At 44.3% G+C, this 13235-nt stretch overlaps 1 protein-coding gene across 3 annotated transcripts in view; it reads left to right on the top strand.

Moving 5' to 3' along the window:
- ADAM15 (ADAM metallopeptidase domain 15) overlaps positions 1 to 13235 on the top strand; it is a 245133-nt gene that overhangs the window by 40456 nt on the left and 191442 nt on the right. For all 3 annotated transcript variants that reach the window (XM_086947377.1, XM_086947378.1, XM_086947379.1), the window contains exon 2: positions 6467 to 6576. In XM_086947377.1, the coding sequence (XP_086803503.1) occupies positions 6467 to 6576 (110 nt within the window). The remainder of the gene's footprint in view (positions 1 to 6466; positions 6577 to 13235) is intronic.

Genomic DNA, 13235 nt, shown 5'->3' on the forward strand with positions numbered 1-13235 from the left:
GTGGCACTGAGTGGTATTTGGAATGTTGCATGGAGTGCAGTGTAATTATGTGGCGTGTAATTATGTGGCACTGAGTGGTATTTGGAGTGTATGTTGCATTGAGCGCGCTGACATTTTGTATCATATAATTATGTGGCACTGAGTGTTATTATGAGGAGTGTATGTTATGAGTGTAATTGTGTGGCGTGTAATTATGTGGCATTGAGTGGTATTGTTTGGAGTGTATGTTGCATTGAGTGTAGTGTAATTATGTAGCATATAATTATGTGGCACTGAATGGTATTTGGAGTGTATGTTGCATTGAGTGCAGTGTAATTATGTGGTGTGTAATTATGTGGCACTGAGTGGTATTTGGAGTGTATGTCGCATTGAGTGCAGTGTAATTATGTGGCGTGTAATTATGTGGCACTGAGTGGTATTTGGAGTGTATGTTGTGTTGAGCGCAGTGTAAGTATGTAGCATATAATTATGTGGAACTGAGTGGTATTGTCTGGAGTGTATGTTGTATTCAGTAGAGTGTAATTATGTGGCACTGAGTGGTATTGTGTGGAGTGTGTGTTGCATTCAGTGGGAGCATTTCTGAGAGCCCCTACTTATTATCTTGGCCAAAGCATTGCTAACACAATGCCTTAGACGAGACCTAAAAATTAAGGACTGGTTATAATAACTACAAGCACTTGAATATATACAAAATATAGGCGTTAAAATAGTGAATCCTGCACCATTAATGCACATAAACATGGCAACCAGAGAATGAAAACCCGAGCAGTGAATAAAGAAGCGTGCCTCGGAAATAATCCAAAGAGACAACACTCAACACCACCAAAAGTGAGCCAACAACAAAAGAACGCTCAGATTGCATCTCAAGGTAAACACTCAATAATATGAACTCCTGCACCACTGTATTGCAGACCAACCAAGTGAAACACAAATGCATGTTAACTGGTAGCTTACGTGCTGAACACCAAGATCTAATGTTGAAGATGTGAACTGAATGTTGCTATCTGAACAGAAGGGGAAATGAAGTATGATTGTTCAAACAGACATAAATGAACAAACGCTGGTACCCATAATACCAAATTAATGAAATTCCCTACCTTTCTGAGCATGTACGCAAAGACGCACCACTGAAGTCTCAATACCCCGCGTACAAGGAAACGTCTGATGTCGTGAGGTAAAATGGGAATGGATCCTATTACAACAAGACCTATTGCATTGCAAATGCTTTATCTTACTTGAAGAGAGCTGCAGGCAGCAAAGCGTGCTTCCAGGAGCTGTCCTCGTCTCCATTGTGACACTCTCACCCATCCATTCATACCAAGGTGCAGCTTCCTGATAGGTCCTGGGGACAGGGCCATCCACCAAAGAATGTAAATCCAACTTAGATTTGTCTCTCTTTCTGTTCACCTACTGTATTGTGTAAAATTAACTAACACTCGGGTCAGTCGTGAAATATGTAGGTGTAATTCAGTTCACAACACTGCACTCCCTCAGTCTCTATTCCTATTTTGCTTTTTAATCCCCCTCTTCTTGGTCTTCCAGAGTCACTGCTTTCTTGTTTAAGTTGCGTAACCAGAGGAGATAAAAGAGACACCAGCCGTATCTGAACGCTGCTCTCTGATACCTTGCGTCACTTCCACCTGCGCTCCGAGACAGACAGATCTCAAATGAAAGAGAAGACAGCCTGACTCTTATCTTATTGACTCCATAGGTCCGCCCGGCTTATCAAGGCAACAGGTCATTCAGTAAATGTTTTCAGTTCCCTAAAATCCTTTCTTCCTCTAAGTGCTCACCCGTGTTCTGTGATTGTGTGCAAATGCGGTTGTATATGTTTGTGGCCATGTGTGTGTGCTGCATGAGCAGATGCATCTATAGCGCCACGGAGATAGCTCCTGGTGATGCCCGCATTGATTTCCTATGCAAGGACAGGATGGCGCTTGCAGATCCCAAGTATAATTAAAGCAAAATTCTGGGTTGCTGCTTCTACATATTCAAAATGTGTCTATAATTTCTGCATCTTGCATTCTGCGAGCTAATGTAGAAACAATTGCCTGTCTATCTTTTCTATAAGTATTCGGAGACAAACAGCTTCGTAAGGAGTCGGTTTTGGTCTGTCGTTTGAGTATTTTTCACATGCTCGATGGTTGCAACGTTTGAGTCACTGCCTTCTCGGAACAAATCTGTAAAAACAGATTAAAACGAGGCACCCGAGAAGGGTACCGCAGGTAAGACTGCTCCCGGAGGAGGAAGGCAAAGCACTTTCTCTTCTGACGTCCGCTTCCACCAGGCCGTGCACTGCTCGGAGTCCGGGCATCGCTGGGAGGCCTTGGTCAGCTTGCGACAGGTGTATCTGGAGCGAAGTTGACTACGAGGTGAGTAGACACAGGTGTGAAGGAGTAGAAGAGAGTCCAGGGCTAAAGGGAACCCCAGTAGGGAGCGCGCTCAATTCTGTCCATACATTTGGACTCGTTAGGATTGGATAATACCGTCAGCACAGCTACCACATTTTCAGTTTGTTTACCAATGATATTTCCTGGTTTTTAGTGCGCATTAGGGAACATTTCGATGCATTACGCCTGCCCATGACTTTAAATGGGACAAAAACACCAAGTTCATATTGTAGAGTGCCGCCAATCCGCTCACGGCCGACCGGAAGTCCCGCCTCCCGAGGTCCGCGAGCTGCCGGCGCATGGAGCGCCCTGCCGTTCCGGGGTAGCCCGGGTCCCCAGGAGGGGGCCGGGGAGAAGGAGGAGTGTGGCGCCTGTTGCGGGGCTCCTCTGACCTGAGGGAGCCCCGATTTAGAAGAGGAGACGCGCTGTGAGGAGCGGAGCGCGAGAGGAGCCCCGCCGGAAGAGCGCAGTCGGTGAGTGGGGCCCAGGGCTGATGTGAAGTGCGTGCGTGCCTGTGTGTATGCCTGTGGGGGAGGGGAGGGGAGGGAAGGGGGGGGAGTGTGTGCGCGCGTGTGTGCGCAAGGGAATGTGTGTGCGCATGCGTGACTGTGTGTGATTGAGAGAGAATGCGATGCGGGGGATAGTGTGCCTGTATGTGTGCCTGTATGTGTGCCGTATGCCTGCGTGTGCATGCGCGCGCCTGTGTGTGTGTGCGTGCATGCAGAGGGGTGGGGGCTGCCTGTGTCTGTGTGTGAGCAAGGGATTTGCTTCGCGCATGCGCAGCTACCAGACGCTCGCTCCCGAGGTGAAATCTGACCTCGTCAAAGCACGCGTCTGGTAGCTGTGCACATTCCTAAATACGGGCCACAATAGGTCTGAAGCAGACACCTTCAATGCTCACGCATTGAGGGTAGGTCTGCTCGACCTAAAAAGAGTTACTTCTCTGTGGTATGACAGCAAACACACGAGGCAAATCGTATGCAGTGGCTCTGAAAGAACAGCACGTGCATGGTTTCGTGGTGGCACTACATGCTATCGCTCAGGTTAGTTACTACACTGGCCCTGATCTAAAGGTACCCAATACATCTTGCCACTAAATCCATGCCCCACAATACAAGACATCGCTTTTGAAGTGCTGTATCATTGAAGAATTATCAGCCTAGTAAGTATGCCACTGGCTGAGCGGGAAATATTTCTGTCCATTGCAAGGCAGTGTCTCTGTGTCTGCTCTGCTTTTGTCCGTCTCAGATTGAAAATGTGAAGTTGCATCAATGTCTCTCCCATTCCTTATGTTCAGGCAGTGGCGGCTGGCACTAATCAGGGGCGGCGGGCAGGGTGAAAAAAATATGTATGTACACTTAACTCTTCATGGCCGCTGTCTCTTCTCCGCTTTTCTTCCTGACAAGTCCCAGAAGCAGGAAGCACACAGGCTCCCCTAAGCCAAACAGCGTCGTGATTGGTCTGAGAGCTGGACAGGGAGTGGAAGCCTGTGCATGTTCTCCACCCATGCTGTGGAATACAGCCTGGTGGAGAACATGGTAAGTGCACATGACAGTTTGACCGGCCCAAGACATCCGGCCAAAACGTCATGCGCACTTAGAGTGTGCCCACCACTCCTCCCCCTGCTCTTGACTGCCCAGCCCCGCCCTGCACCGGCAGCTGAGCACCTACGGAACAATAGAATGCTAACATTTCATTATTATCATTTTATTTTTCCTTCTTTCACTGCTGAAAAGCAGTGGGGAGACGCTCCCCTGCCATAGCGGGGGAACCCCCCTGTGTACAGATAACAGATAACCACGGTTCTCAGCATGCAACATACTGAAACTCTGACCCTCTGCACAGGTTCCGTTGTAATACGCGAGCTAAAACCCACTACCTTGTTTCCAGTGTAGTCGCCCATGTAACATCTGGGTCCTTTGCAAGTCTCTGCTCGCATCATCGCTCCGTGCACGAGTTTCATCACTATACACAACAGCGTACAACAGTCTTTCTCTAGACCATCTCGCTAACTTCACCACTCCATTAACGCGATCTAAGGACTTCCATAGGGAATTATAGCATACAATCTACAGTCCAAGGTCTCTACTTGGCCATGGTACCACTCAAATCAATCTGTCAATTCTGAGTCCTGCATTCTGGCTGGTCACAACCTGTGCTACTGTCTGGCTGCAACCAACAACTATCTCCAGTTGTCGCTTTCTGTTGTGGGATGCCAACTACCAGTTGCAGGATCTAGCATTGACGGTTATTTCTTGTACTTTTCTAGATTGGCAAACGTGAATTATCCATTCTATTTCTGGAGTTCGTCTGCTACAACTACAGATCTCCCTACACTATCAGTCTGTAAAAGCTTTGCAGTCCTGTTTTCATTGTGGCTGTTTCCTAACAGCAATCCTTCATTTCAGTTACATAAGTCATCTCTAACTTGCACACAAGGGCTCGTGACAAAAACCTTCAAGGATGTAGACTTTCGGGGTTTTGTTTTTCATAAAACCCTGGATCGTGATTGCCATTCATGTCCTGTATCCTGGCTGTAATGTATTTATATTTTACCTCTGGTGAAAATATTAAATTGATAGTGCACGATTGTCCAAGTGCTCGTTTCAGGTCCCTCCTACCAGGCCGCTATGGAAGGGCTGGCTGCAAAAGACCTATTGTGAGCGTGTCATGGGCTTAGAGCCCACCCATTGCTTACCATTGGTAGGCTTTATTGTCGTTCTCAGTTTCTTGCTTCTTAATTTGTGGCCTTCTTCCTCTTGTGCTTGTTCCTTTTCTTTCGAATGGCTGATTTGTATCCTTTGACTGCTTCACATTTAGGGAACTACTTTTTTCTTTAACAATCCGCGTTCCATGAGAGTTCATGTGTTTTCTAGCTCTCCCTCGTGTTATGCTCTCAACACATTTCAAATACACTCCTCGGCAATGTTGCTCATGTCCCCTCGCCAGCATATTTATAAAAGTACAGCATTAGGAATATTTTTGCTGGGGCATGACTGAAGAGCAGACTTGAAGAGTTGTTTTTGTTTGATCTCCTGCATTCAACATTGCATGAAAGCCTATGCTTTGGCACACAAAGGCTTTTAGGGTGTTGGCAGAAGGACCATCTTCTGTTCTCTCTTAGCTGGCACCTGGGGCAGAAGGTGCACTTAGCATGACACTTCTCCTGGAGGCCGATGAATCGTCTCTCTGGGCTACTGCCGAGAATCAAATGGCTGAATTCTGTGGAAAATATATTAAGCCTTTGCAAGAGTTTCCTTTTGCATTCTTACACTTCATTATTCTTTTGACATTCTATTCAGTTTCTGGAGCGAAAAGAATTTGAAAAATAAATCGTGCCATTTATAAAGATTGAAAACATGAAATTCAGGGAGATTTTTTGAGATATCGTAAGATATGTTTGCTTTTACTCCCGTTTTTTAAAATGTTTCTTCCTTTTACTTTTTGAAACAATTCTTTACAGACAAACATTGGCAAAGCCAGCAGCTTGGCACTCACATTATAAAGGTGAGACCTATTATTTTGCCATTGCTTGTTGAAGATGCAGTCCTATCACAGAATTCATGACAGATAGCCAAGACTCGTGACCTTTCTGAAAGCGTAAAAGGTTGAACTTGTTAGGACCCTTTGATTATGTAAGAACGTCTGGGGGCTGCAGCGAAAGTTTGATTTCTTATTCTCTAATGTGTTACTTTTACTTTATATCGCCATAACTTAATGGCGTTTCTTATGTCAAGTTAGGTTTCACGTCCTCTATAAATAGGTATGACTTAGTGTAGTGCATACTGCGAACCGAATCAGGTCTCAGCACTTGGTGAATTGAGACTGTGCTTTTGGTGCTGGTAGGAGTGGCCAGACTATGAGTACCAGTGTCAGGGTGTCTCCAGTAAAACCACGCCTACCTCCACCACTGGTATGGTCCTCACACTGCTGCCAGCACTGCTCAAGCATCCTGATGTGTCTTAGACGATTGTTAAGAATTGGCCAAGTACCATTGTTTATTGTCTAATTGGTTTGGAAAAAGTGTTACAAATGCAACCGCTTCAGATATTCTCATGACTCTCTTTACTGTGCAGGCCGTGCTTTCCAAAGCAATATCCGAGAGGAGGAGCCCGCCCCCTTCACTGAAGTCATTCCCTGGGTGTTGTCAGAGGGCAAAAGGAAGACCATACAGGAGGCTCTGAAGGTAAGGAAAAGGCTTTGTCGGGGTTTCTGCAACTGACCAGGATCTTTGAACTGAAACCTGTGATCCTAATGGTGTGGTGCCCTGACCTTTCTCTGGTCTAACTAAATCATTCTAACCAAAGCCACTCACCTCCTCTCACCGAGCTCTACAGTTAACCATGATATTCCTGAGGTTCCCGCACACTGGTGTGTGCCGTCTGTGAAACTACGGGGGACACTTGATATTCTCTTGGCCAAAAGACCCTGAATGTTTTGCACTATAGCTTGTCTTCTACCAGTTTGGCATGTCCCTAGATATCTAGGGCTGGGAGCAGGAGACATAGTTTTAACCATGAACTGTGTTTTTTTTTTGTTTAGTTTTATTAAATGACCAATTCTTTAAAGGGCTTTGATGCTTGTCCAACCTCTTCTGACCTCTTGGGTCTGAACTGGGGTGGTGAAGTGAGCTAAGAACGATGATGGATTCAACCCAGATCTGTGACTGGGGGCGAGTGTCTGAAAAGGTGCAGCGTTCCGTCCATTATCTCTTTGTATTTGCTTTGTTCGCCCTTTGTTGGCAGGGTATGCCCAGACGTGGGTCCCTTGCTCACTTTGCCACTGGATTCAAGCTAGCCTGGATGATGAGGGGTGTGACCCAGACACTGGTCCCAGGGTGCTTGTTTCCAGTACAGGGAAGACCAGGCTTGGCAGTTTGGACTGGACTGTTCCCATGAGGCACAGGGTCAAGCCTGATTTGCATATAGCTGGGTCTGAACTGGGGTGGCGAAGTGAGCTAAAGAATGATGATGGATTCAACCCAGATCTGTGACTGGGGGGGGAGTGTCTGAAAAGTTTCAGGGCGCCGCCCATCATCTCCTTGTATTTTCTTTGTTCCCTCATGATATGAAAAGCAGTTTTTGTCAAAGATACTATCATGGGCAACCACTGCTGCGGAAAGGATAGGCTTGCCTACATGCCAGTCACTAGTTGATCGTTTGTGAAAATGTAGAGTTGCGTATTCCTTCCTGGGAGGGGCAATCTCGGCAGATAGTTCAACACCCACCCGCTAATTTCTGGCCCTAAAACCGAGTCTTTCTGTTGGTCTTGCAGACTCCCTCCCACAAACTGGCCACTTCATAAAAGTCTGCATGCACTTTGAATAAATAAACACATTGACCGCTTGTATACTGTGCCCCACAAACTGAATTGCCCCGAGTAAAAAGGTGTCGCTGTCAGTCATATCACAGCAAATCATGTTATCGACCTCAGTAGAATGAATGTCTCAGTCGTTCTTCACGCATCCAGTGCGAGCCCGTTCACAGCCCCGTCTGCATGCAGTGACCAACACGTGATGCATCTGCAGATGTCATCCTTACTAATGGCTCACATTTCCCCAGAGAAGGTTAGAAAGGGGCCTGTTTTACCAGGTTTTGTGGCTTGTCTGCGGATATCCCCGCTTGCAGATCTGACCGTGTTTCTACAAGTCCCACGGCTGCCCAGGCGCCTAGATGTCACGGCGGCACTCTCGCCCCCCTTCCCATCCGCATCTGTTCTGCCGCTGCTTCCCTCAGGAAACCCTCCAAAAGCTGGCCCCTGATAAGAGCCACCCTTGACATCCAGCCCTCTTCACTTTCTCCTCTACAGGATGCTCTTTCGGGGTGGTGGTGGGGGGTGGGCCTTTGCAGTGCTGTGCACGACAAAAAATCTATTATCGGGCCTTGCTCGGAGTGACAGATCAAGTTCAGGGATTGTAAAGAAAGCGATGCACTGTCGGCCTGGAAATCTGACACGCCCTACAGATTGAGGGAAGTGGGTGAAGTCACCACCCCCCCCCAAATATATATGTATATACATGTACATATATATGTGTGCATGTATTTGATATATATGTGTGAATGTATATGTATGTGTGTGTATAAATATGTATTTGTGTATATATATATATATATATATATGTGTGTGTGTTTGTATATATATATATATTGTGTGTGTATATATCTATATCTCTCTCTCTCTCTCTCTCTATATATATATATATATATATATATATATATATATATATATATATATATATCTCCAAACACAGTTCTGCCCCTGTGGGGATGGCCTCCCAGAGTGTTATCTCCTATACGTGAGAGCTGCACCTGGGTCCGTGAGCACCTTTGCCCCAGTAACTGCTGCACCGGCTCAACGCGTTTCAGGCACTTCTCCCTTGTTCACGAGCCTCAGCACATCCGACACCAGCATACCAAAAAGTTGAACACCTGCTCCACATAATCACAGTCCCGCCTCGGTGGGCGTCTTTTTATTCAAAACACTATTGCAAGTGCATGAAGGTATTTGCAGTTTCAACTTCAACAATAAAACCCAAGTGGGTGGTGCTGATGGCAGATGTACATACAAAATTAAAACCACAGTGTGTGGGTGAAGGTAAAAGCACAGAGTCCATGGCACTTACACCTTTTCTCCGATGGAATATGTGGAGCAAGTGTTCAACTTTTTGGTATGCTGGTGCCGGATGTGCTGAGGCTTGTGAACAAGGGAGAAGAGCCTGAAACGCGTTGAGCCGGTGCAGCAATTACTGGGGCAAAGGTGATCACGGACCCAGGTGCACTCCGGGAGGTGTGAAGTAGGAAGGATCACTGGAAAGCAGGAACAGTCGGGAGTCGAACAGGTTGAATCAGAAGGTTTTATTCCAAGTAATCAGCGTATCCACAGGAGCACGTCCGCACACAGCAATCTCCAACTGTATAAGTGCCTTAAGCCACAGTTGGAAACTACTGGTTGAAGATGCCTCGAGAAATGCATCTCTTGAAGATAAACATTCTTCAAGAGATGCGTGACCATTAATAAGAACATAAGGCACGTGTTACATTCAGGAACAAACCGCACGTGCAAGTGAAAGAACACATAACTCACATAACTCTAAGAACTCTACATCTCCTCCCTCCCCACAAAATAAAGAAATAAAGAAATTACAAGCAGACCTAACTTAAATAAAAATCTCTAAAACGTGAAGGAAACGAACAATTCCTATGAGACCTAGATGACAAATCAGAAGAGGGAGGGGAGAAGGAAGGACATGAAGCTTCGGCATTTTTCAAGGTGTCTTGAAAAGGAAAAGCAACTTTACTCAAGATATCTTGAGTAGATGAAGAAAAATCATTTAAAACTGGAGCTTCTTGATTAGATAAAGAAACATCATTTGAAACTGGAGTTTCAACCTGAGCTGGAAAATCATGAAAGGAACAGGAGGGGCTCTCATCCCCATGCTTAGTTTTAAGAACTATCCTAGACTGTTCAGATGTTAGCTTTACAAGGGAACGTTTGTTACGCCACGCTCTTTTATCTAAAAACAGTGATCCTTTAGACACTTTGAGGACCTGAGTTGGAAGTGAAAATTTTGACAAACCCTTCTTCACTCTATCCATAGTCTTCAACATAACCCAATCACCTACTGCAAATGTTTCAGGAATAGAAATTATTTTAGAATCAAAGTTCCGCTTCTGCACCTCCTGTTGTCTTGCAACATTACTTTTAACAACTAATTTGTCTGAACAGGCTATACATTCAGTCTTTTCTGAAGCCAAATCCTTAATCCAGGAGGGACAGACAATACCATGTGGATTCCTCTTTTTCAATAGCCTGAAAGGGGATATGCCCGTAGTGGAATGAGGAGTAACTAAGTATGCCCAAACCTTTTCCCTTAGAAAATCCTCAACATTCATACTACATGAAGTTGCAGTCTGGATGCCCTCCTTAAAAAACCTGTTCATACGCTCAATCAAACCATTTGACGCGGGAGAATAAAGGGCAACTCTTAAGTGTTTCACATCAAACCCCTTCAAAAACTCTTCCATGACACCAGAACAGAAAATTGAACCATTGTCACTAACGATTTCCCTTGGGGGACCTTCCATCCTAAAAACTCGTTTCAAGAAACGTATTGCTGACGCTGAATCTGGATTTGTACAAAAATCAAAATCAAACCACTTTGAATGATAATCTACAATAGAAACTATGTACCGCTGAGATTGCGAAAGAATCTCAAACGGACCGGAAAAATCAATGGCCAACTTGACCCAAGCCTCTTCAGGAACAGGAACATTGTGCAGTGGTAAATTCTGTAACTCCCAGTGTTTATCTGAAACCAAACAAGTACTACAAGCATCAATCCATTCATTTACATTTCTCTCCATGGCTGGCCACCAGTAATGTTCCATCAATTAACGTGAAGTCCCACCAACACCTAAATGACCCTGGTGAGCTGCCAAAAATAACTTCTTACGCAAGGCTAAAGGAGGAAAACATCGATCCCCCCTAAAAATAACTCCATTAGTAATTGTTAAATCCCCAGATACCTGCGCAAAAGACTTCAAAGGGGCAGGAAGGGAACGTATCCTGGGCCAACCTGAAATTATCAAATTCTTAACAGCCAAAAGAACTTCATCATCAGAATAGCATTTAAACCATTCCTCCTCTGAAATGGAGAGTGGAGAAAAAACCAAGTCTTCTAAAGAGGCTACAACACACTCAACGTCATCCTCGAGCACATTATCATTATTCTCTAAAGGCAACCTCGAAAGAGCATCAGCTCTCATGTTCTTACCTCCAGCAATGTGGTGAATACTAAAGTTAAATTCATGCAACTTGGAAATAATTCTTACCAACCTCGAAGAGGCTTTTCCAGTGCCATTTCCGTTCAAAAGATGTAACAAGGGCTTATGATCAGTATAGAGCAAAAAGTGAGAACCCCAAATGTATACCTTAAACTTTTCAACTGCCCACGCACAACCAAGAGCCTCTTTATCGATGGTACTGTAATTGCACTCAGCATTAAGTGACCTAGATGCAAACACAATAGTATGTTCCAAAGAACCATTCCACTGACAAAGAATAGCACCAAGGCCTTTCTGACTTGCATCCACATAAATACCACACTTCAAACCTGGTGTAAAAGATGATAATGCAGGCAAATTCACAATTACCTTCTTGATGTTATTGAAGGCTAAATCCGCTTTGCATTCCACAAAAATGCAATATCCTTTTTAATTAATATTCTAAGGGGTTGTACCAACTGGGCATAGTTCATGACGAATCTAGAATAATACTCGGTAAGACCAAGAAAGGATCTCAAGGCATCCTTATTACTTGGTACAGGTACATTTGAGATAGCTTGGGTAAGTGAAAGTTTGGGTTTAATACCCATAGTCGAAATCGAATGACCCAAATAGTCCAATTCTCCTACAAAAAATTTACATTTCTTTTCACCAAGAGTAATTCCAACATCTTTGAAACGTGTCAAAACAATTCGCAGATCCCTAATATGCTCATCAACACTCTTTGAATGAATCAAGACATCGTCTTGATACGCCTGGACACCCTTGACATTACATAAAACACTATCCATAATTTTTTGAAAAACACTCGCGGCACTCGCCAGCCCGAAAGGAAGCCTCAAGTATTTGAAAGCCCCAAAAGGTGTTATAAATGTGGTGAGCTCCGCTGAACATTTCGTAAGAGGGATTTGGTGATATGCACTCCTCAAATCCAAAAGAGTAAACAATTTGGACTCCGCAATACCAGTGAGGAGCTCCTGTATCCTTGGCAAAGGATAACAGTCAATTAAGATGTTTTGGTTTAACGACCTAAGGTCAGCACATAAACGAATGCTAGAGTCCTTTTTCTTCACGACCACAATCGGACTGACCCACAAAGATGAGTCCACAGCTTCAATTATTCCTTCTTCTACCATCTTCATTAACACTTTCTTCAAATCTTCTCTCACACTCAGAGGTACATTCCTCAACTTATGTATTACAGGACTGCATTGGGCTTATGGCGAATACGGTGTTCATAGTTTTTGATCATGCTAACAGAATCATTAAAAACTTCTGGAAACTCAGAAACAATCTTGTTTACATTTTCCACATCAACAGAATTAACTGAGCAAAAGTTACTTTGTTCGTTAATCTGTACAGGAAATTCGGATCCAGGAACAAGTTTGAGGCCCATCTTGGCAAGGTCTTGCCACCCCACAATGCATTTCCCATCAGTGGCAACATAAACTTTTGTATAAATACTCCTGCCCAAACAAGTCACACTTGTAATGAAAAATCCCCACATCTCAATCTCTTTTCCCCCATATCCCTTTGGTATGAGGTCCAAAGGTTCAAGTGTAATTCTACAAGACCAATGAGTATTGAATAAAACATCAGATATAATTGTCATGGGCGCACCTGAATCTGCCATCATATCAATTGCAATGTGATCAACAATTTCCTCACAAGTGGGATCCTTCACTCGTTCCATACCAATGGAATCAACCATTAAAATGGAAACTAAGTGAATTGAAAGAATTTCATTTTTAACTAAACTTCTCTGTTGACCTCCTTGAGAAGTACTAATGTCAACAGAACTAATGGTAGCATTTTTCATTTCAGAGTCAATAATTTGAACATCAGAATCTTCACCTGTAAAGGAAGAAATATTGTTAATTTGAAAACCTTTTCTGTTTCGACAAACAGATTGAAAGTGCCCATTTCTTTGACAAAAGGTACACTTTTTGCCTTGGGCTGGACATACAGGACTGTTACCCAGGTGTGTTTTAGATCCACACCGAAAACAAAATGCACTTGACCTTCTCTGAAATGGTCTCTGAAATGGCCTATTTCTTGAATA

Source organism: Lissotriton vulgaris, chromosome 12 (assembly GCF_964263255.1).
Source record: "Lissotriton vulgaris chromosome 12, aLisVul1.2, whole genome shotgun sequence".
In the NCBI taxonomy this organism is placed as follows: domain Eukaryota; kingdom Metazoa; phylum Chordata; class Amphibia; order Caudata; family Salamandridae; genus Lissotriton; species Lissotriton vulgaris.